The sequence below is a fragment of the Ranitomeya imitator genome, chromosome 2 (genome assembly GCF_032444005.1).
Source record: "Ranitomeya imitator isolate aRanImi1 chromosome 2, aRanImi1.pri, whole genome shotgun sequence".
Classification (NCBI taxonomy): Eukaryota; Metazoa; Chordata; class Amphibia; order Anura; family Dendrobatidae; genus Ranitomeya; species Ranitomeya imitator.
Window position 1 is genome coordinate 836,774,912 of NC_091283.1, and position 25,246 is coordinate 836,800,157.

The 25,246-nt window shown below is 42.6% G+C and overlaps 1 protein-coding gene across 1 annotated transcript in view; it reads right to left on the minus strand.

Annotated features, from left to right (window-relative positions):
• Window positions 1–24,404, minus strand: part of LOC138666865 (zinc finger protein 208-like) — a 110,306-nt gene extending 85,902 nt beyond the window's left edge. The window contains 13 exon segments of the mRNA XM_069755046.1: window positions 347–470; window positions 554–733; window positions 856–1,057; window positions 7,053–7,126; window positions 13,308–14,530; window positions 18,179–18,293; window positions 20,048–20,115; window positions 22,352–22,475; window positions 22,559–22,738; window positions 22,846–22,990; window positions 23,802–23,914; window positions 23,999–24,094; window positions 24,347–24,404. Of these exon segments, the coding sequence (XP_069611147.1) occupies window positions 347–470; window positions 554–733; window positions 856–1,057; window positions 7,053–7,126; window positions 13,308–14,530; window positions 18,179–18,293; window positions 20,048–20,115; window positions 22,352–22,475; window positions 22,559–22,738; window positions 22,846–22,923 (2,368 nt within the window). The 5' untranslated portion in view covers window positions 22,924–22,990; window positions 23,802–23,914; window positions 23,999–24,094; window positions 24,347–24,404.
• Between the last annotated feature and the right edge of the window lie 842 nt (window positions 24,405–25,246).

A 25,246-nucleotide genomic window follows, 5' to 3' on the forward strand; every position in this document is an offset into this window, starting at 1 on the left:
TAAGTAAAGATAAAAAAAAACTACATCTAGGACACAAGCGCAGGTGCTGAGTGTTACATTGGAGGATGCTGAGAGGTCTCATCATTGGCCGCTGGGGTGACCACCTGCTCCTGTTGCAATGATTGATGGAGGAGGTCACATGTTAGTCTTGACCAGAAGTACAAGTACAAAGACCATCAAAGGACCAAGGATGGGTTGGAATGATAACAGTGAGGGGGATATTATCTATTTTATATCATTCTAAAAGCTTTTTGTTTCATATTTTCAGTGGCTGAACAAAGCCTTTAAGATTTTCTTAAAGCAACTAACTCCTTTTAACAGATGTGTGTTTAGTCCTATCTGTTACCTGCTGATATTGGGGAGTGGGGAACCTCCATGATCACGTCCTTGTACCGATCCTTGTGTCCTTCTAGATACTCCCACTCCTCCATGGAGAAGTAGACGGTGACGTCCTGACATCTTATAGGAACCTGACACACACAATGATACCGTCATCCCCCCGATCCCTCCATAGTGTCACTGTATAATGTCCCAACATTCCCAGCAGTGTCACCTCTCCAGTCAGCAGCTCAATCATCTTGTAGGTAAGTTCTAGGATCTTCTGGTCATTGATGTCCTCATGTATCCAGGAGTTCGGTGGAGACCACAGGATTGGGTTCAGGGTTTCTCCCCATCCTTCAGACATAGAGACCTGACAGTGATCACTAGAGGTCTTCTTCACCACCGTGTAATCCTGTGTATGGAGAGATGTAGTAATAAATCTAACTTCAGACATTTACAGAGTCCTCATCTCTCCGGTCATATCATCTGTTATTACCATAGATGATGTAATGTGATGTCACCAGAATCTCTCACCTCTCCTGTAAGCCGGAAGAGGATCTCTAGGGTAAGATTTAGTATACTCTCTGCCACTTTTCCATCCCTGATTCTATCCATCATTGGCAGGTCAATCAGGAATATTTTCTTATATAGGATCCGATACTGTCGGAATCTGTATAGACCGAAGATAAGCTGATGTAAAATCACACAAAATCCCTTGACGATAATAAGGGAAAACATTTAAAGGGGTATAATCTTATGTGATACCATATAGCTAGGTCATGCTATCACTTGTTGACTAGTGGAGATTCCAAAGGTCAGAACCCTAATCCTAAGAGTCATGTTTCTGATTCCGCGCTGCTTCCCCTTCACTGTTTTTTCCCTGCACAATGACACCAGAGTTTGATGGGTGCTAATAACAGCTGTATGATGTCAGGTGTCAAACCCCCATCAATCTGCTATTGATGATCTATTGCAAGGATAGATCTTCAATATCCTTACAAAGGATATCCTTACAAATATAGTACAAAGGAGGGCAACAAAATTAATAAAGGGGATGGGAGAACTACAATACCCAGATAGATTAGCGAAATTAGGATTATTTAGTCTAGAAAAAAGACGACTGAGGGGCGATCTAATAACCATGTATAAGTATATAAGGGGACAATACAAATATCTCGCTGAGGATCTGTTTATACCAAGGAAGGTGACGGGCACAAGGGGGCATTCTTTGCGTCTGGAGGAGAGAAGGTTTTTCCACCAACATAGAAGAGGATTCTTTACTGTTAGGGCAGTGAGAATCTGGAATTGCTTGCCTGAGGAGGTGGTGATGGCGAACTCAGTCGAGGGGTTCAAGAGAGGCCTGGATGTCTTCCTGGAGCAGAACAATATTGTATCATACAATTATTAGGTTCTGTAGAAGGACGTAGATCTGGGGATTTATTATGATGGAATATAGGCTGAACTGGATGGACAAATGTCTTTTTTCGGCCTTACTAACTATGTTACTATGTTACTATGTAATATTGCAGTAAAGGAAAACCCCTTCGAGGTGGTTTTGTAGGAGGTCATACAGACCTGGTGTAGTGTACATTGTATTCCACAAGATTGGGCTTTTCTACTGTAGAAGACAGCGGAGCTTCTGATTGTGGATGAAGGTGGCTCGGCTACTCCATAAAACTGGTGCGAATACATTGACGGTGATGCATGTAATGCTGAAGTCACTCAAAAAAGGTCACAAGCCATAAGGGTCTAGTTACATCATAATTACCAAGTTTCCTAAATGGTTCTCTGGGACCGTTGGGATTGAATTATGGAAAATGTGCCACAATTTTTTTATTTTTTGCACAAATACACCCCATTATTCAGAGACCAAGGCATCTTCCAGGCTGCGCACCCTTTACTTCATTATTTATACCTGGAAGAGTTGAATTATTAGAGGTTAATGCAGCACCCTGGAGATATGCCCGCTTTCCTATGAGTTTCCCCTCTTTGCAGGAGCCAAATATTTTTGGACATATGGCAACTATGTGTTACATAAATCAGTACTGCACTTTTTTTTTTTTAAAGAAATCTTTGGAATGGTGGCAAGAAGTGAAAAATTAGTACGTTTACACGCACCCTTGATGGGTTATTCCTACTGACGTACCACTAATAGCGGCGGACCACAAAGTTGCAATGGAACTCATGTGTCAGGGGAAGGAGGCGGGCGCCACCCCTCCCCCAACCTGGTGTCTCAATTTCAACAGCATTTGCATTCTTAGTATGCGGATACAGTTGAAAACAATGGTGGAATAAGGAGTCATAAACTTTCTGCTCCAACATTCAGCCTGAGCATCTGCGTCTCAGCGCTGCACCATATTTCGTGGAAAGCTATGAGGACCATCATACTGTGGGTGGGAAAGAGGGACGTAACTGTAGGAACCATCATACTCTGCGGGGGAATTATACTGTGTGGATTGTGATGGGGGCATCATACTGTGCGGGGACTTTAAGGACATCATACTGTGTTGGCACCGTGAGGTAATCATACTGTATGCGAGGGACATTTTTGGGACCTCAAGTAGGGCAAAACTACCATGTTTGTGTCACAGGTCCTTCCGTCTTCCTGTGTTTAAAAGTTGGTAGGTGACTGCACCTAAGTACTGTGACCCCGCCTGCACCAGCATCTATTTTCTCGGCGGGGTCCCTATTAGGATTTTTGCTATGAGGCCCCATGATTTCTATGTACATCCCTGGTTATTCCCAACAAGTTATCATCTACCCATCAGGCCATATAGCATCTTCTCTGTAGGTTATCACCTACCCATCAGGTCATATAGCATCTTCTCTGTAAGTTATCACCTACCCATCAGATCATATAGCATCTTCTCTGTAGGTTATCACCTACCCATCAGGTCATATAGTGTCTTCTCTGTAGGTTATCACCTACCCATCAGATCATATAGCATCTCCTCTGTAGGTTATCACCTACCCATCAGGTCATATAGCATCTTCTCTGTAGGTTATCACCTACCCATCAGGTAATATAGCATCTTCTCTGTAGGTTATCACCTACCCATCAGATCATATAGCATCTTCTCTGTAGGTTATCACCTACCCATCAGATCATATAGCATCTTCTCTGTAGGTTATCACCTACCCATCAGGTCGTATAGCATCTTCTCTGTAGGTTATCACCTACCCATCAGATCATATAGCATCTTCTCTGTAGGTTATCACCTACCCATCAGGTCATATAGCATCTTCTCTGTAGGTTATCACCTACCCATCAGGTCATATAGCATCTTCTCTGTAGGTTATCACCTACCCATCAGATCATATAGCATCTTCTCTGTAGGTTATCACCTACCCATCAGGTCATATAGCATCTTCTCTGTAGGTTATCACCTACCCATCAGATCATATAGCATCTTCTCTGTAGGTTATCACCTACCCATCAGGTAATATAGCATCTTCTCTGTAGGTTATCACCTACCCATCAGGTAATATAGCATCTTCTCTGTAGGTTATCACCTACCCATCAGATCATATAGCATCTTCTCTGTAGGTTATCATCTACCCATCAGATCATATAGCATCTTCTCTGTAGGTTATCACCTACCCATCAGGTAATATAGCATCTTCTCTGTAGGTTATCACCTACCCATCAGATCATATAGCATCTTCTCTGTAGGTTATCACCTACCCATCAGGTCATATAGCATCTTCTCTGTAGGTTATCACCTACCCATCAGGTCATATAGCATCTTCTCTGTAGACCTTCTCAACTTAAAACTATGAGAATCACATCAAGGCTCTCAGGATGACATTGAGAAATGGATGCTGTGTGGTCCGGGTAGTCAGACCGCCAGTCATATGATTCAGAAGAGGGCGCTGATAACCAGTGAAGGCGGCAATCATATTACTTTGCAAAATTAAGAAATTTAAAAAAATAAAATAAATTGAATAAAAGTAACCTATGTTTTTTTGTTTTTTTTTTAGGAAAAACAATGGAAATGACATCAAATTAGAAAAAAATGGAGGCGTTGTCCACTCAAAACAAACATTACATTAACCTAAAAATGACGCCATTGAAAAATGACTGACTCTTGAAATGCAACAAATTCAAAGGAAAAGCCCAAGCGCTCAATTATTCAAAAGCTGCTCCCAAATAGGGTTAATTCGCCCCCATCCCTAAGGGGTTAATACTGTCTGCGCCCGATTATGGGGATTCTCCACATACCTCCTCCTGCAGAGCCGCACACTGGATATATGGCTGTTCTGTGCTTACAGGACCTGCAGTGATGTCACAGTCATGTGATCAGTCACATGTGTGGGAGGAGTCAGGGATCACATGACCTGTAGGCTCAGCATGTGCTCGATTAATGGATTTCTCAGATTAGGGGGATCGTGTCCTGAGGGTTTTCGGCACTTGGATGCTGGACGTCACTTTCCTTCCTCTGTTCCTTTATCCCTTATATTACTTTTTATACTTATTATTTTGGAAGTGTTATCAGTTTTTTTTTTCTTTTTGATTATCACATTCCTTTGGTTATTGTGGTCATATAAGGGCTTATATTATTGGGACACAAGTTTATTTTTTTATGAGGCTATTTTGGGATATAAACCGTTGAAACCAGAAGTTTCCATCCACTATATATAAAGACAGATCTGCAGGCTTTTCTCAATATCTGACATGAAATCAGAATAAACCTTTCCTGTTTTAAGTCAATTAGGATAATCATAATTATTAATATTTACAAGATGCCAGAATAATGAGAGAGAGAGAATGTTTTCAGGCATTTTTATTACATCCATTTCATTAGTATTTGGTGCCATCGCCCTTACACTGAATGACTTGGGTTAGACGTTTGGGATTTCCTTCCACAAGCTTCTCACAATAGTTGGTCGTAATCTGGTCCCATTCCTCCTGACAACACTGGTGTAACTGATCCCGTTCTGTAGGTCTCCTTGCTTGCACCGGCCTCTGCAGCTTTGTCCATAAATTTTCAATAGGATTGAGATCATGGCTTTGTGATGGCCGCTCCAGAACATTGACTTTGGTATCCTGAAGCCACTTTGTTACCATTTTGGCAGTATGCTTTGGGTCATTGTCCATTTGGAAGACCCATTTCCGCCCAAATTTATATTCCTGGCTGATGTCTTCAGATGTTGCTTCAGTATTGGCACATAATCTTTTCTCATGATGCCATCTATTTTGTGAAATGCACCAGTCCCTCCTGCAGCGAAACAACCCCACAACATGATGTGGCCACCACTGTGTTTCACGTTGTCAGCTTTTCATATACAGCTCTGGCAAAAATACAGGACAACCTTGTATGCGGCTTGATTCAAATGTCCTTCGCAAAGATTAACCTGCCCAATTCCAGTCTTGCTGAAGCCTCCCCAGATCAACACCTGGTCATCTAATGGTTAGACGGAGACCTGGAGAGGCGTACAAGCCACAGTGTCTTCCACCCACTGTGAAATTTGGTGGAGGATCGGTGATGATCTGGTGATGCTTCAGCAAGGCTGGAATTGGGCAGGTTAATCTTTGCGAAGAACGTATGAATCAAGCCGCATACAAGGTTATCCTGGAAAAACAGTGGATTCCTTCTGCTCAGGCAATGTTCCCCAACTCTGAGGACTGGTTTTTCCAGCAGGACAATGCATCATGCCACACAGCTAGGTCAATCAAGGTGTGGAGGAAGGACCACCACATCACATCCCTGTCATGGGCAGCCCAATCTCCAGACCTGAACCCCATTGAAAACCTCTGGAATGTAATCAATAGGAAGATGGATAGTCACAAGCCATCAAATAAAGAAGAACTGCTGACATTTTTGCCCCAGGAGCCGTGCTAAAGACTGGTGGAAAGCTGCCAAGAAAGCATGAAAGCTGTGATTAAAATCCATGGTTATTCCACGAAATATTGATTTCTGAACTCTTCCTGAGTTAAAACATTAGTATTGTTGTTTCTAAATGATTATGAACTTTTTTTTTTGCATTATTTGAGGTCTGCTAGCATTGCATTATTTTGTTATTTTGACCATTTCTCATTTTCATAAAATAAATACAAATTTTATTGCTTGGAACTTTGGAGACATGTTGTCAGTAGATTATAGAATAAAAGAATAATTTACATTTGACTCAAAAATATACCTATAAAGAGAAAAATCAGACAAACTGAACATTTTGCAGTGGTTTCTTAATTTTTGCCAGAGCTGTATGATTAGGAAATTAAAATGCTTCCAGTAAACCGCTTGTGTACAAACTCAACTCCCACTCGTCCAAATTGCTGGTAGTGCATTCGTAGCTGTACCACTTACTGGATTGTACCACTTTTTGGGAAATTATGGCATGTGTGCTCTCAGCCTCACTGGCAGATAAGTAGCCGCCAATATTTCTTGTTGAAAGCCATCTCCGCTATGTACTCTTTCATGGTGGAGACCATGCCCCCATACTTGGAATTGTCATTGTGTGGGAAAGTGCACTCCACTCCACCGTCTACGTCTGGAGCAACAATTATGGCAAGAGACTGTATATGTAGTTGAAGATTTGCTCCTCTGAATTGAGTAGCAGCTTGTTTGCTGGACGCTCATGATGTCGGATGCTTCGATTTTGGTCAGCGCATTGGCAGATGACAGTGTTGGACTATACACATAAGCTGTTAGATCTAAGGAAAACTCGGATCTTGGGCATTGCAGAAATGTTGTGAGAATAGCTGTTGATGACTTTTGTGTTGGCATTACCCATTTTGGAAACTAATGCTCTCCATTAGCTCAGGAAGTGGCATCACCAGCTCATTTAGGAAAACCAAACTGGCCTGAAAGAAGTCAAAAAGGTGAAATTCAAGTTGGTCAGCTGGAGTTTTAGGATCTGATGTTTTAACAATGCAATTTTATTTTATAATAAGACTTGAGCTCTTATTTGGTGGGGGTGCACGCTAGCGTCCCAGAAGCAAAGCGTCACAGAAGATAAGCGTCGTGATACCGCAGTTATTCCATGGCACAGAACTAACATCCATCTTCTCTCTTCACACAGGTATAAACTCCCTCTGCTTTCTGTCTCTTGCAATACAATCAAATGGTGCAACTTCCTTCCTCTGATAGCTGTCCCATATGCTTCAATAGACTCTAATGGTATAAACTCCCACCTCTGCTTGCTGTCTGCCATCTGCTGCTTTACCATCTAGAAACATAATTTAATGTGTTTGCTAATTCATTGGTATAATTCATTTGTTGCATTGTACTTAAAACTTACTGTTGCATATCCATGACTGGGATCAGTGTAGATCTTGTCTGGTGGAAGGTGTAAAAGTAGATTTTACCAGGTTGAATGTCTTTGATCATCTAAAAAAAAAAAGCCCCTGGTGTGCAAGCCAGCTACCAAATTATACTCAACCAGTTCCCACAATCCATCTCTTCTGACCCAGCAGTCTGGACTATAAATTTAGAACAATCCTTAGGGGTGCACGCATGTGGGGGTGCACGCTAGTGTCCCAGAAGCAAAGCGTCACAGAAGATAAGCGTTGTGATACCACAGTTATTCCATGACAGTAGTCAGGGCAGGAGTCGGGTAACCCACACTCTGCTCTCCCTTCTATCCATGTGCTTTATTCCTATCCTCCTATGTTCCCTTGCAGTTCAGTTTCACCGCCCAATCCCCCCTCCACCATGACTCGTATACATCAGCTCCTCTCTCCTTCCCTCTCCCATGTACCGCTCCCTTGCACTTCTCACCTTCTTGAAAAACTTTAGTCCATCTTGCACAATCACACTGCAACAAGCTTCCTTTCCTACACAATCACTTTCTGAAAAACTCTCTGAATCTGTTGGCCCTCACGGAAACCTGGATTCAGGATTCTGACACCGTCTCTCCTGCTGCCATTACCCATGGTGGCTTACAATTCTCCCATTCCCCGAGACCAACAAACAGACCTGGTGGTGGAGTTGGCATACTCCTGTCCTCACAATGCACTTTCCAGGTCATCCGCCCAATTCCATCACTATCATTCCCTTCTTTTGAAGTCCACACCATCAGGCTCTTCCATCCCCTCTCCCTCAGTGTAGAGGTCATATACCGGCCCCCAGGCTCACCCACCCACTTCCTGGACCATTCATGCCTGACTGCCGCACTTCATGTCCTCAGAACTACCAACCCTTATCCTGGGAGACTTCAATATCCCCATTAACAGCCCCACTTCCACATCTGCATCCCAGCTTCTATCACTAACCACTTCTCTCGGCCTCTCACAGCTCTCAACCTCTGAAACACACAAAGACGGTAACACCCTGGACCTGGTTTTCGCCCAGCTCTGCTCAATCTCCTATCTAGATAACTCACCGCTTCCCCTCTCTGACCACAACATTCTCTCCTTCACACTCACAAATCCTCGCTCACCCCAGCACCCTCCTACCCACCATTCAGTCAGAAATCTACAAGCCATTAACCCTCATACACTTTCAGACTCCTTACACTCATCACTGTCCCCAATCTCCTCTTTTTCCTGTCCTGATCTGGCTGTACATCACTTCAATGAAACTCTTAGAAGCACCCTAGACCAAGTAGCTCCTCTCACCCTCAGAACCTCCAAACACAGAGTGAAACAGCCCTGGCTCACTCTCCACTTTCGATCCCATCACAGAAGAAGTCTCCAAGCTCCTCTCCTCTTCTCGTCCGACTACATGCACTACCGACCCCATTCCCTCACACCTCCTCCAGTCTGTCTCTCCAGTCGTCACAAGTCACCTAACTACAATCTTTAATCTCTCCCTCTCCTCTGGCATTTTCCCCTCCTCCTTCAAACACTCTATCATTACTCCGTCACTAAAGAAACCCACCCTCGACCCATCCTGCACAAACAACTATAGACCGGTCTCCAATCTCCCCTTCATCTCTAAACTCTTGGAGCGCCTGATATACTCCCGCCTTACCCGTTACCTCTCCACTCACTCCCTCCTAGACCCTTCACAGTCCGGTTTCCGCCCTACATTCGACAGGAACTGCACTCATCAAAGTGACCAATGACCTTCTGACAGCAAAAGGTAATGGTGACCACTCTCTGCTCATTCTTCTCGATCTTTCTGCAGCTTTCGACACTGTTGACCACCCTCTCCTACTCTCTAGGCTCCAGTCACTAGGCATTAAGGACACTGCTCTCTCCTGGTTCTCCTCCTACCTTTCTGACCGCTCCTTCAGTGTTCTGTTCTCTGGCTCCACTTCATCTCCTCTTCCTCTCACTGTCGGGGCACCTCAGGGCTCAGTCCTTGGCCCCCTTCTCTTCTTCCTCTACACGGCCCCAATTGGACAGACCATCAGCAGATTTGGCTTTCAGTACCATCTTTATGCTGATGACACACAACTATACACGTCATCCCCTGACCTTACTCCCGCTGTACTACAGAACACCACTGACTGTCTGTCCGCAGTCTCCAACATCATGTCTGCTCTCTATCTGAAACTCAACCTCTCCAAAACTGAACTTCTTCTGCTCCCGCCATCTACTAACCTCCCTAAATCTGACATTTCCCTCTCTGTGGATGGCACCATAATAACACCCCGACGGCAGGCGCGCTGTCTGGGTGTTATGTTTGACTCCGATTTCTCCTTCACCTCCCATATACAATCTCTTGCCCGCTCGTGCCGTTTACACCTAAAGAACATCTCTACAATCCGCCCTTTTCTCACCATGGAGACAACTAAAACCCTCACTGTCGCCCTGATCCACTCCCGCCTGGACTACTGCAATGCTCTATTAATTGGCCTCCCCCTCACTCTACTTTCCCCTCTCCAGTCCATCCTTAATGCAGCAGCCAGGGTCGTCCATCTGGCAAATCGTTACTCGGACGCGTCCGCTCTTCGCCAGTCGTTACACTGGCTGCCCATTCATTACAGGATACAATTCAAAGTACTTGTTCTCACCCACAAAGCTCTCCACAGTGCGGCACCCCCTTACATCTCCTCCCTCATTTCTGTCTATCGGCCTAACAGACCTCTGCGCTCTGCAAATGACTTTCGACTAACCTTTGCACTATTCCGTACCTCCCACTCTCGACTTCAAGACTTCTCCCATGCTGTGCCAATCCCCTGGAATTCTCTACCCCAAGATATTAGGACCATCCACAATATGCATAGTTTTAGGCGCTCGCTCAAAATACATTTGTTCAGAGTGGCCGATCACGTTCACTAATCAAAGTCATTTTATGTTTGTGTGTTTAGCCCATTCACTATCTCCATCTATCCCCCACCCCCTGAAGATGGCTGGACCATCATTGTAAATACATCATTGTAAATAGACACCTGTGCTTTGTATCTCCCCCTCCTCATTGTAGATTGTAAGCTCTCACGAGCAGGGGCGGCTTATTTCGCTTTAATTATTGTATTGTTTTACGTTGTTACTTATGACTTTTGTGTTTGAAACTGTTAAACTGTAAAGCGCTGCGGAATATGTTGGCGCTATATAAATAAAGATTATTATTATTATATTTTGATTTATTGGAACTTCACTATTGTGGATTACCATTTTGTGTGAACAAGAGCTTGCACTCTAAACATCTGACCCCTATTCAGCTATGACCATCAGCTGTGAACGGGTAATTAAAGTAGGTTATCTGCTGGAGAACAGACAAGTCTGGAAGGCTACAAATTTATCACCTCTGGAGATATAATTCCTTTGAAAACCAGAAGAGTTATCAGTCATTCTGGCACCAAAGTCTATTTATGAATATTGGGATTTGTGCAGGGATACTGGAAACCGCAGGCAGGTCATAGACGTCCAGAAGAATACTGACAAATAGCTGGGATGCTGGAAACCGCATGCATCAAGGAGACCATGGCCCGGCCGCTTGGATACTGGAAACCACAGCCAGGCTGGAAATGTCCAGGAGACCACGGACAAGCAGCTAAGATGCTGGAGACCGCAAAGAGGCTTCAGATGACTAGGAGACCAGAGACAGGTAGCTGGGATGTTGGAAACTGGATGCAAGTGGGAGATATTCAGGACACCACGGAACAGCAGAACAGACAGCTGGGATGATTGAAACGATAGGCAGGCAAGAGACATACAGGATACTGTAGGCATGCAGCTGGGATGCTGGAAACCACAGGCCAGCAGAAGATATCCAGGAGATTGCAAATAGGCAGCAAAGCAGATCAAGGTGCTTAGAGCAACTCAGAGTCTTAGGAGCACTGACATCTTAATACCAAAGCACAGATGTGTGCATTGGTGATTCTTATATACGACCATGCAGATGTTCATATGGGATCACACCGGGCCATCTGCATAGCGAGACATGGAGCACAACAGATTCTAGGGTGAGGGAAGCAAAGCACGGATCCGGGACAGGTGGTAACACCTAACTGCACTTCAGAGCAACAAGTTAGTGTTGCGTGCACTACAAGATGTGAGATGGGTAATGTGCCTGAATAAACCAAGTTGAATTAAACAAAGTTCTTCCAACAATTCATTGCAGATGGCAACAGCCAGGGAATCTTCTGAGAATAGTCTGGGATGAGACACAGATGCCAGATACCCACATTGTCTAAATACCTTGCATAAAATTATGCATAACAAAGCCTAAAAAAAGAGGACAGCAAAGGAAACTAACTCCATATACTATCTAGAAAAATTAGGAGGAAAAGGGAGTACTTAGGTTAAAAAGAGTATTTTATTTTATGGTATGATTAATTTAATTATTTATATGGGGCTGTCCTGCGGTAACTTCTGAGGGGAGTATTTGGTGGCAGGCATGTGCCCTGTCTATCCAGCGGCTCCTCGTCTGTCGTGGCGTCTTCCCAGCCTCTCACACATGCTTGTATGCATGCGTGATTGTGCCTGACGCCGGCGGCCACTGTAGGACCTGCGGAGTGCAGAGCACATGCGCCAAGATACCAATAGTATTGGCCGAGACACATCATGTGACCGGCATTAGATGAGTCACCAATGGGATAAAAAGGTCCTTGTGTGCAGTAAGAGTTATCCCCTTGAGAAAGCAACAAACAAACAAGCGAAACGTACGTTGGGGGCTCTGTTGGATTCCTCTGGTGCCTTCCACCCCATTCTGGTGTTAGCTGCTGCTAGGCGCCATTTACAGCTATTTGCTTTGATGATTATATGGTTACTTTGGGTCAGCACTTCATTTTTTTTTCTTTAGCGCTACTCATTTTGTTTGGTGCTAGCTGCAGGGAAGTGCTATTGTATAAGGATTTATTCAATGAGACCACACTATTGCACTATATTAGCACTTTCATTATGGCATGCCTTCCTGATTTATGTGATACTGGCAGCTACATGGGGTATATGGCACTCATGATCTTTCGTGTCATCCTGTTGTAATTTTTACTGTGTGTTACGCTTTATTAAATTTTCACAATAAAATACTCTTTTTAACCTAAGTACCTCCTTTTCCTCCTAATTTTTCTAGTCTGGGATGAGTAGTCTCAGGAGAATAAGATCTGCATAAGAATGCTAGGTCCCATTTCAACGTCAGTCAAGGCAATACCGTCAGCCGGATGGCACGAGAGACCTTTGCAACAGTAAATTATTTCCTATTGAACAAGAATCCATCATTTCTTAAAAGGATCAATATCCTCCATCATCATGTAAACTAAATATAGGATCAATGGGGCCGACGAGGATTGGTCACACTTTAAGAAAGTCCGCTCATTCAATTTGAGTAAGTTAAAGGTAATTGTCAAAGACCTGTACAATGATCAGACCAAGATCAGAGGGAATGTAGTAAGAATATATTCAGGCAAGCTGTAGTCATGTATATCAATTGCCAAGTGAACAAGAAGTCTTTGCTTCTACAATTTTTCCCCATCATGAGTCTGACTGAGTAGCAATTCATGGTATTTACAATGCTCCAAGTGAAAGGGTCCACAACAATGTGTTATTATCCCCATGAAAATATAATTTAAAAAAACAGAAAATGTCCTAGAAATTTCCAGACTCATCATCTAATGTATATATATTCTCTATATTCTATTTCCTTTTACGATGTTTATTGGTAATTGCATACATTTTTTAAACTACATGCAATTTTTTGATGTACACGAAGACTTGACTTGCGAGTAAAACATTTCCTACATTGTGGACATGAATATGGCTTCTCACCTGTGTGAATTGTCTGGTGACTAACGAGATGTTGTTTTTGTTTAAAATATTTCCCACATTGTGAACATGAATATGGCTTCTGACCTGTATGAATTCTCTGGTGTATTTCAAGATCTGATTTCTGGATAAAATATTTTTCACATTCTGAACACGAATATCGCTTCTCCCCTCTGTGAATTCTCTCATGTTTGACAAGACCTGACTGACGTGTAAAATCTTTCCCACATTTTGGGCATGAATATGGCTTCTCCCCTGAGTGAATTCTCTGATGTCTAACAAGATGTGATTTGTAGTTAAAACATTTCCCACATTCTAAACACAAAAACTCCTTCTCCTGGGTGTGAAGTCTATTATGTACATCAAGACTTGATTGACTTGTAAAACATTTCCCACATTCTGGGCATGAATATGGCTTCTCACCTGTGTGACTTCTCTGATGTCTCACAAGATGTGATTTAATTATAAAACAGTTACCACATTCTGAACATGCATATGGCTTCTCCCGTGTGTGACTTCTCTCATGTATAACAAGATATGATTGAGTTTTAAAACGTTTCCCACATTCTGGGCAAGAATACGGCTTCTCCCCTGTGTGAATTCTTTGATGATTAACAAGATGCCATTTCTGCTTAAAATATTTCCCACATTCCGAACATAAATATGGCTTCACACCCGTGTGAATTCTCTGATGATTAACAAGATGTGATTTCTGGCTAAAATATGTACCACATTCGGAACATAAATATGGCTTCTCACCTGTGTGAATTCTCTGATGTATAACAAGATGTGATTTCTTGTTAAAACATTTTCCACATTCTGAACATGAATATGGTTTCTCGCCCGTGTGAATTCTCTCGTGTATAATAAGATTTGATTTCTGACTAAAACATTTTCCACATTCTGAACATGAAAATGGCTTCACACTTCTAGGAGATGTTCGATGTTTTGTACTCCTTCTGTGAATTTTATTTTGTCTATCAGTATGTGATGAATCAGAAGATGAGGGTATATCAGGGATATTGGCATGTTCTTCATGCGCAGCTTGTAAGATATCTGGAATATTGACCTTAAACTCCAACGTCATATGTCTCTCTGAGCTTCTGGTACAGTCATCTGCCAAAAAGTAAAGTTAATTTTATTATTTTTGAATAACAAAATCTTAATAGTGCGTTGCCATTTTACACTTTTCCTAATATAGCTGGAATTAGTTAGAAACACAATTCGTAATGTTGCCAGATATGCTGATGATTTCCTGTTCTTTATCTCCTGCCCAAATATTTCAATCCCTCATAGCTCTGATTTCAAAATAAATAAAAAAAAAAAAATTGTGAGAGCTTAATATCTCCCTACCCCTATTTGATTAGGTCAACCCTAGCTGGTTTCTTTCTCTTCGGTTGGACCTCTTCCTCCCTCAAGTATCTAGAGATTTGTGTAACAAGTCATAACTCTATTAACTCCTCAGAACTTCCCACCCTTCCTTCGCGCTAAGAAGGATGGCCTAACTAAATCATATAAAATAAATGTTTGGCCTGCCACTGCCATGCTTATTTCAGGATGCTATCAGTAGGCTTATAAATTGATCCTTTCAACCTACAACCTTTCCCAGACTGCTCCGAATCTAACAATGATAAGATGATTAATCTGGCCGGGGTCAAATACCATCACGGGAAAAAAAAATTGAGACTGTCCTTTATTGTCCAGTATTATTCATTTATTTCCCTAGCCGACTAGAATGCTTTGGATCATTTAGTGATGTCTTTTCCTACATTTGATTGTGAAGACAACATTCTGTATGAGATATTTCACCTACGAAGGGCAGAGTTGTCGAGGCTTAATAGAAAATGGATATGGCCTTTTGAAAGAAAAAGCCTGTAATGCTGCATTTGGAACTTAGGGGGAAAGAACATTATTTTGAATCAATATGTGTTTAATACCCAAGTAAAGCAAATGATCTAACTAAATAGTATTAAATAAATATCTTACCTGCCATGCTTTTTATCAAGGTGCTACAAATAGGCCAATAAATTGATATTTTCAACCTACAACCTGCTCTGAATCTGACAATCATAAGATGATTAATATGGCTGGTGACATCATTTACACTAAGCACAGGCGATAACTTCTTTCTACTGGAAAACTTCTTTAATTATTCAATTATTCATTTGCAATATGACTTTCATGCTATATTATACAACTTAATTTGTCACCACTCCTTCCTCTGATTTTAATTAAAAAATATAGGAAATATAGAAATTATATAAGAAATTTTATATAAACATATTTTGTACCGCTGCATCCATAAAAGTCTGTTCTATGAAGATATAGCATTAACTCCTTAACCGCCGATACACCTTTTAACAGCAGCAGTTAAGGGTACTTATTCCTCAGCGCCGCTTTATAACAGCACTGAGAAATAAGTGTATAGCGCCCCCCAGAGTCGGAATTTCTCAGGGGTATCGGCTACCGGGGATAGGTGAGACCCCAGAGAACATGATTCAGGTCGTTTTTTACCCCAGTGTTGCGATCGACATTATTAACAGAATAACGGCGACCGCAACAACAAAAAAGTCAGATTTCCAATTTAATTTCTCTCTCCTCTGATGTGATCTAGCACATCAGAGAAGAGAGAAATGGGGTCCCCCAAGCTCCCCCCACCGGTACCTCCGATATCCTTGGATCCTCCTGCATCCCCCGGCCGCCAACGTATTCTTCAGCGAAGAAAATGGCAAGTGCATGCATAGTGTGCCCACCGAAATCTGCTGGCCAGCATCCGACAACAATAGGATATTTTTCCTATTGGTTCATTTTGATCACTGTGATAGACCCTATGTGTGTTGGGGTTGTGGTTGAAGTTAGAATTGGGGGGGTCCACTGTTTAGGTACATCAGGGGGTCTACAAAGACGACATGGCGCCACCATTGATTCCATAAATTTAGCATTCAAAAAGTCAAACAGTGCTCCCTCCCTTCTGAGCCCTGCCATGCGCCCAAACAGTAGCTTTCCCCCACATACAGGATATTGGTGTACTCAGGAGAAACTGCACAACAAATTTTGTGGTTCATTTTCATCTGATACCCTTGTGAAAATATTGATTCCAAAGTAAATTTTTTGTGAAAAAAGTAAAATGTTCATTTTTTTCCTTCCGCATTGCTTTAGTTCTCGTGAAGCAGCTGAAGGCTTATTAAACTTCTTCAATGTGGTTTTTCGCAGCTTGAGGGGTACAGTTTTTAAAATGGTGTCACTTTGGGGTATTTTCTTTTATATTGACCCTCCAAACTCACTTCAAACGTAAGGTGGTCCCTAAAAAAAATGGTTTTGTACATTTTTGTTGGAAAAATGAGAAATCGCTCATCATCTTTTAGCCCTTATAACGTCCTAACAAAAAACAATTATGCTTCCAAAATTGCGCTGATGTAATGTTGACATGCGGGAAATCGTATTTATCAACTATCTTGTGTGACACCACTCTCTGATTTAAGGGTATAAAAATTAAAAGTTTGAAAAGTGCAACATTTTCAACATTTTTGCCAAATTTCCATTTTTTTCCATAAATAAACGCATGTTATATCGAAGAAATTTTACCACTAACATGAAGTACAATGTGTCACAAAAAAACATTCTCAGAATCAGTGGGATACGACGGTTGAAGCGTTCCAGAGCTATAACCTCATAAAGTCACAGTGGTTAGAATTGTTTAAATTGGCTTGGTCATTAAGTACCAAATTGGCTCTGTCACTAAGGGGTTAAATAACCCAACTAGTAAACCCCACTAGAGAAAAAAAAAATCAAAAGCAGAAATAATCATTTCTGTCACTGTACTGCAATAAAAAGTCATCTCAACATCATTTGTGCCTCAAAATTGTATCCATAAAAATTAGATCTTGACGTACAAAAAACAAACCCTTACAGAGCTTCATGAATGAAAAAATAAAAAATCTGAGAAAATTGCAACACAAACCAAATAGTTGTTTTTTTTTACAAATTTCCAATTTTTGTAACCACTTTTTGATCTTAAGAATCACATTTTAACGCAAATGAACGTTGTTAAATGTGAAACCCCAAAAACAATGCTGAAATTGTGTTTTCTTCACCATCTCACCCTATTTGCAATATTTTTCCCTTTTTTTCAGTACATTATAAGGTAAAAACTACAAATCGTTCTGCAAAAAAAAAAAAAAAGACCTAAGTTGAACGAAAAATAAAAATGGTGGGGCTTTTAAAGGAAATGAGGGAAAAGAATAAAGCTCAAAATCAAATACTGGACTTGTCCTGATGGGGTTAAACAAAGGCTTTTTAGAACATTATTAACAAGTTTTATAACATGATGGTTTTCATTCAATTGGCAACATTCTAAAATACTGTAACTTCCCTTTAAAGCAGACTTGTCCCCAGATTTCAAAATACAACCTGCATATACTGGGAAATAAATTTGTTTGACCTGCTGAGGCTGGTGTACTTACTGTGAAAACCCATGTCAGAGTGGATGCATACTCCTATATGAAAGTTTTCAATTCTGATTTTCTGATGATCATTTTACAAGTACTGAATTTAAAAGCTCAATTTAATATAATTAATATCCGGATTATACAGCCATTCTGAAATAGTTTTTTTTATAATTAAGAAGTACATCAGTATCATCAGGCTTACAGACTATATAATAAATTATGTAGTTTTATTTTGAAATAAATATCTGCTTTTTAAAACGCAACATAAAATTGTTTAACATGTGACTGTAATCTGCATTCAGTGGCGATCACTCACCCGATCTGTTATCTGTAGGAATCTCCTTTTCACTCGACTTATCACCGCTCACAAATGTCTCTTCTTTTATCTTAATATCTGTAGTATGGTTCTGAACTTCGATCGGGTTCAAAAACTGAGAAATAAACATTGTAAAAGTTGCCAGAAACTTGGAGACGTCACAAATGATTTAGATGACCAGAAAATATAACTAATTAGCAGGATGAACAAAAATTACACAACTGAAAATATCTGTATGTTTCCTGTATAAATCCAACTAGTAGGTCCTTTATCCCAACCTATTCCATAGTCAGAAAAGTGTGAGATCCAGACAGGGCCGGGACAAGGGATAGGCAGGGTAGGCACCTGCCTAGAGCGCTACCTCCCTGAGGAGGACGCACTACCCAGGAAAAAAAAATGACATTGCTGAATGCCTGCGGCCACTCAGCATCTTCCTCTGGCCGCAGGCATTCAGCACAGCGACAGCGGAGATGCACGCACACAGGGGAGCAGTGTCGGTCTCTGACACCGCTCCCCCCTTCTGGCTTCCCGGCTATCGCTTCCTCCCTGCACTCAATCATATTCGCATCTCTTAGACATGAATACAATTGCTGTGAGCCATAATCCGAGGAAATCAGAGGAGCTGTAATCAGCCTCCTGCTCCGCCGAGAACTCCAGCGGAACGCATTGAACGAGACGGTGCATGCAGGGGACGTCAGATGCCACAATGCAGTGATGTCATCCAGTGGTGTAAACTTTTGAGCTCAACTGTATGGTGCCATATTTACATACTGATGGTGGTTCTAGTGACTTATTTATTGATTACAGTTCTGGTGCTGTATTTATGTACTATCGATAACTCTGGTGTTCTATTTATGTACTGATGATGATTTTGGTTTTGTATTCAGGTAGTGATGATAGTTATGGTGATGAATAAAGCACCAGAACCATCATCACTGCATGAATACATCATCAGAACCACTATCAGAATAGGAATACAACAAAAGAACCATCATCAGAACGTGATCCATGGCCCCAGAACCATCATCATTACAGGAATATGGCACTAGAATCACCATCAGTACAGGAATACAGCACCAGTACCACCATCAGAACAGGAATACAAGAACCATCATCAGAACGTGATCCATGGCCCCAGAACCATCATCATTACAGGAATATGGCACTAGAATCACCATCAGTACAGGAATACAGCACCAGAACCACCATCAGAACAGGAATACAAGAACCATCATCAGAATGTGATCCATGGCCCAAGAACCATCATCAGTACAGGAATATGGCACCAGAATCACCATCAGTACAGGAATACGGCACCAGAACATCATTATTTTTGTTGCAAACTGTATCTGTCACATGATGGACGTAAAAACCATCATAAGTATCACTTTATCTATAATGGGGTCTGTTTAGTTTCCTTTAGGGTATCTAAAAAATATACTTTAATTGAAACCAATTGGCCATTGTAGTCAAGTATTGTAAGTTTCCATGATTGTCCTTGAGCCGGACATCTAATTATAGGATGTCAGGGATAAATATTACTATTTGTCCCTCTTATTGTGTAAATGGTTACTAAACAATGATTCTATATCTAACTTTGAAAACACATTCTCTGTTGAATCTCACCCCTAAAGTACATCATTTTTTTTTTTTTTTTTACTTTTGAGGGTATTATTTGGTGAATCAAAATACCTTGTCCCGGCCCTGAACATGTGATGTCTGCAATCAGCTGCCATTTCCGCTATATATAAATCATATAATATATAATCATATAATATATAATAATCATATAATAATGCTGGACTGGCAGAACACATGACCGGCGCAGCCTCCTACACATCAGAGTCCCACAACCTGCTCTCCACCTACCTGATGATCCGGTGAACAGTCCTGAGGTCCGGGATGTCTCCCCGGCGTCGTCCGCCTACTGGTCCTTACTGTCAGAAACACATAAATAATTATTTTTTTATATATACAAGAAATGTATGAGGTTGATAGTGACTTCTTATTCCAGTGCTGTTCTAGCCAGGGCTGGCATCACCACTCGGCACACATGGGCAAGTGCCGGGGCCCTGGACAAATGGGGGTGCCCATTCATTGTCTGGGGCTGGGCAGCTCCCCTGCAGCTGTGCAGGGCCGCCGGCGCTGCTTGATGGCTGTCACTTTAACAGACATGGCCGAGCTCAGTGCACTGTGCGGCTGTGTCTACTAGTGATGATGCGCCCGGGAAGACACAAGCAAAATTAAAGGTTCTGTTCCGGCCACGTCACTATTAGCAGACACAGCTGAACAGTGCTCTGTGTGCACCGCAGCCATGTCAAAGCAGCATGCCCCTCACAGCCACACACCAGAGAAGATGGACAGGAGACGAGCGGGGGGGGGAGGAGAGCATATTAAAAATATTTCTAATGTGTCTGTATATGCGTACAGTATGTATGCATGTATGCATATTGCATGTCTGCATATTGTATGTGTGCATGTCTGCGTATTGCATGTGTGCATGTCTGCGTATTGTATGTGTGCATATCTGCGTATTGCATGTGTGCATGTCTGCGTATTGTATGGGCATGCCTCCGTATTGTATGTGCGCATGGTTCCGAATTGTATGTGTGCATGCCTCCGTATTGTATGTGCAAATGTCTCCGAATTGTATGTGTGCATGCCTCCGTATTGTATGTGCGCATGTCTGCGTATTGTATGTGCGCATGTCTGCGTATTGCATGTGTGCATGTCTGCATATTGTATGGGCATGTCTCCGCATTGTATGTGTGCATGTCTGCATATTGCATGTGTCCATGTCTGCGTATTGCATGTGTGCATGTCTGCATATTGTATGGGCATGTCTCCGCATTGTATGTGTGCATGTCTGCGTATTGCATGTGTGCATGTCTGCGTATTGTATGTGTGCATGTCTGCGTATTGTATGGGCATGTCTCCGCATTGTATGTGCGCATGTCTCCGAATTGTATGTGTGCATGTCTCCGAATTGTATGTGTGCATGCCTCCGTATTGTATGTGCGCATGTCTGCGTATTGTATGTGTGCATGTCTGCGTATTGTATGTGTGCATGTCTGCATATTGTATGGGCATGTCTCCGCATTGTATGTGCGCATGTCTCCGAATTGTATGTGTGCATGTCTGCGTATTGTATGTGTGCATGTCTGCATATTGCATGTGTCCATGTCTGCGTATTGTATGTGTGCATGTCTCCGTATTGTATGCGTGCATGTCTGCATATTGTATGTGTCCATGTCTGCGTATTGTATGTGTGCATGTCTCCGTATTGTATGCGTGCATGTCTGCATATTGTATGTGTGCATGTCTGTGTATTGTATGTGTGCATGTCTGCATATTGCATGTGTCCATGTCTGCGTATTGTATGTGTGCATGTCTCCGTATTGTATGCGTGCATGTCTGCATATTGTATGTGTGCATGTCTGTGTATTGTATGGGCATTTTTGCGTACTCTATGGGCATTTTTGCGTACTGTATAGTGCATGTCTGCAAATGTGAAGGGTGAGGGGGCAGGCTGGGCCCTGTGTTGTATAGCTATATTTCTCTGCCGTATCTGTGCATCATGAATCCTGGTATGTGTTAAGGGGGGGGGGGCCCACTGAGAGTCTCGCCTGAGGCCCACAAAAACCTGGTGCAGGCCCGGGTTCTAGCGATGTCCGCTCAAGGTCTCGTGGGGCGTACGTGACATTCTTATGCCTTTTGAGCTTTGCAGACAGCCAATCGGCGGTCGCTAATGGCCTACTGCTCTCTGACTTCCTCTGAACATCCGAGACTGATAGCTCACTGACTGTGTGACATCAGGGTCCAGGCAAGGAAATCTAACAGTGAGCTATCAATCAAGTTAAAGAGGGTGGTGTTGGGCAGGGAAACAAGCTCAGTAAGTGCTCAGTCACGCCCAGAGCACTTAACGCCTCATTTGCAAATGAATGAAAACATTACTCGGGAATGCAGCATCAGATAGAAGATATAAAAGGTGTAGATGGATTTACATTTCTAAGAACTGGATGCCTATGTATGTGGTTTCGTGGGGTTGATCTTATTCACAGATTTCCTGGAATTATTATTTTTTTTCATATTTTTCAGTGACTGAACAAAGCATTTAAGATTTTCCTAAAACAGCCAACCCCTTTAACAGATGTGTGTATTTAGTCATGTTACCTGGTGATGTGCGGGGCTGGTGGTCCTCCATCATGACGTCCTTGTACCGATCCTTGTGTCCTTCTAGATACTCCCACTCCTCCATGGAGAAGTGGACGGTGACGTCCTGACACCTTATAGGAACCTGACACACACAATGATACCGTCATCCCCCCGATCCCTTCATAGCGTCACTGTATAATGTCCCAGCATTCCCAGCAGTGTCACCTCTCCAGTCAGCAGCTCAATCATCTTGTAGGTGAGTTCTAGGATCTTCTGGTCATTGATGTCCTCATGTAACCGGGGGTGTGGTGGAGACCCCGGGATTGTGCTGAGGGTTCCTCCCTGTTCTTCACACACAGGGACCTGACAGCGATCCTCAGAGGTCTTCTTCACCGCCGTGTAATCCTGTGCATGGAGAAACACATTAATAATTCTTTCTTCACACATCTCTCCGGTCAGATCATCTGTTATTGCCATAGATGATGTAATGTGACGTCACCAGAACCTCTCACCTCTCCTGTAAGACGGAACAGGATCTCTAGGGTGAGATTTAGTAGAGTCTCTGCCGTCTTGTCTCTGTTCTTATCCATCTTTGATGAGATTATCAGGACAATTATATAGAAAATATCAGCACAGTAGATCTGATAGTGTCGAAATCTGAAGGGAAAAAAAGATGAGTTGATGTAAAATTATACAAAATTCCTTGTTTAAAAATACAATTACTGAAGATAAGAAGGAGAAATATGAGGAAGAATCTTGTAAAGCGATAGCGTATCCCTAGAACTTGCCATGAGCGGAGATCTGACTTCTGGTACCTCCACTGATTCTGAGAGTCGCAGCTCTGATTAAGACCCGAGTCCGCTTCACTGTTTTTCATAGCACTGTGGCTCTCCCGAGGAAGGACTGGTCTGAGAAATCAATGCCCGACTGGTTCAGTCCTAGCTAATTTGTATGGCTCGCTTATAACTAGAGTTGAGTGACTATGTTCGGATTTGGTCACCGAATATGAATTTGCCATATTGATACCCTATTCTTGCCGAATTTATGTTTTAAGCTCGGTTCTGAACATATTTGGTAATTTCTACTCCCATTGACTCCAATGGCGTTCTGCTACGTTCGGCAAATATTGCAAAACCAATATTCGCCGACGATCGTAATCGGAACCGAATTTTGAAAAATTCGCTCGACTCTACTTATAACTTGATGTAATATGACTAGAAATAAAAAGGAATCTGATCTAATCCTGGAATATGTTTTGTAAAGTGTTGGTGGCGGTTTAGGAGGGGTTGGGAAGATGACAGGTTCCCCTTAAAAATGCAGAATGAATGTCACCCCCAAAATGGAAGATGAGCTAAGCCCACCGGCATCAGGGGCTTATCTACAGCATTCTGTAATGCATTCTGTAATGCTGTAGATAAGCCCCCGATGTATCCAGAAAGATGAGAAAAAGAGGTTAGATTATACTCACCCGCTGCTGTCCGGTCCGATGGGCGTCGCGGTCCGGCGCCTCCTATCTTCTTACGATGACGTCCTCTTCGTGTCTTCACGCTGTGGCTCTGGTGCAGGCGTACTTTGTCGGTCCTGTTGAGGGCAGAGCAAAGTACTGCAGTGTGCAGGTGCCGGGCCTCTCTGACCTTTCCCTGCCCAGGATAGGAGGACATATACCTGAAAGGGGCTCAGGATGGGGGCCATAAATCGGACCAACATGCCAAGGTTTGCACACAGGCCCGTCGCTCTGGAATTACGTCACTGGTCATCAGACTGCGGGTGAACATACATTACAATAGGGATTTGTTTGGGATCCAAAAAAGTTGGATCTTTTTGATGAGCGAAGCCAAATGATCCAACTGCTCAAAAAGAGCCGGACGGCCTTCACTCATGGCGACGTGAAAACAAAAGCAAGAAAGTTCTATATCTTGGAATACAACAATAAATGAACGGAGAAACAAAAATTAGACCGCTCCTTAAGGGGTTAACTGTCCCTGCTCCCGGTAACCGTGAATCCCCACTTACCTCCGCCTGCAGAGCCGCACACTGGATATATGGCTGTTCTGTGCTTACAGGACCTGTGGTGATGTCACAGTCATGTGATCAGTGTCGCAGAGTCACATGTGTGGGAGGAGTCACAGATCACATGACCAGGAGGCTCAGTGCGCAGGACTGCTGTGCTGGTTGCCATGGTGCTGGGTCTCACTTTCCTTCTGCTGTTCTGCTATCTCTCTTTATGGTTGGACCAGGTCCTTCTGTGCACTTGGATTTCGCTTTCTCACACAGAGGCGGCCATTTCCTACATGGCAGAGGGACCTGGTCCTTTAGCCGACTTGCATTTAGGCTATGTGCACACGTTGCAGATTTAACTGTGGAATTTTCTGTGCAGATTCTGCATTTCTTGGCAGAAAATGCAGGTCAGAATCTGCGCCTTTTTTTGGTCTGTGCACACGTTGCAGATTTTTGTGCGGCTTTCTTCCTTCTTTTTACCCCTGCGGATTTCTATTATGGAATGGGTGCAGAAACGCTGCAGATCTGCACAAAGGATTGACATGCTCCTTTTTTGAATCTGCTGCGTTTTCTGTGCAGAATTTTCCACACCATTAGCACAACATTTTTTTTTTTTGCCATTGATTTACATTGTACCGTAAATCACTTGCGGATCTGCAGCGTTTCTGCATGGGAAAAAAAAGCTGCAGATCTGCAGGAAACCTGCAACGTGTGCACATAGCCTTAGCCTGCTCTATACAAGAATGCTAAATCCCATTAGATAGAAGGACCCTTATTGTATACTAGATTGTGGCCCGATTCTAACGCATCGGGTATTCTAGAATATGCATGTCCCCGTAGTATATGGACAATGATGATTCCAGAATTCGCGGCAGACTGTGCCCGTCGCTGATTGGTCGAGGCAACCTTTATGAC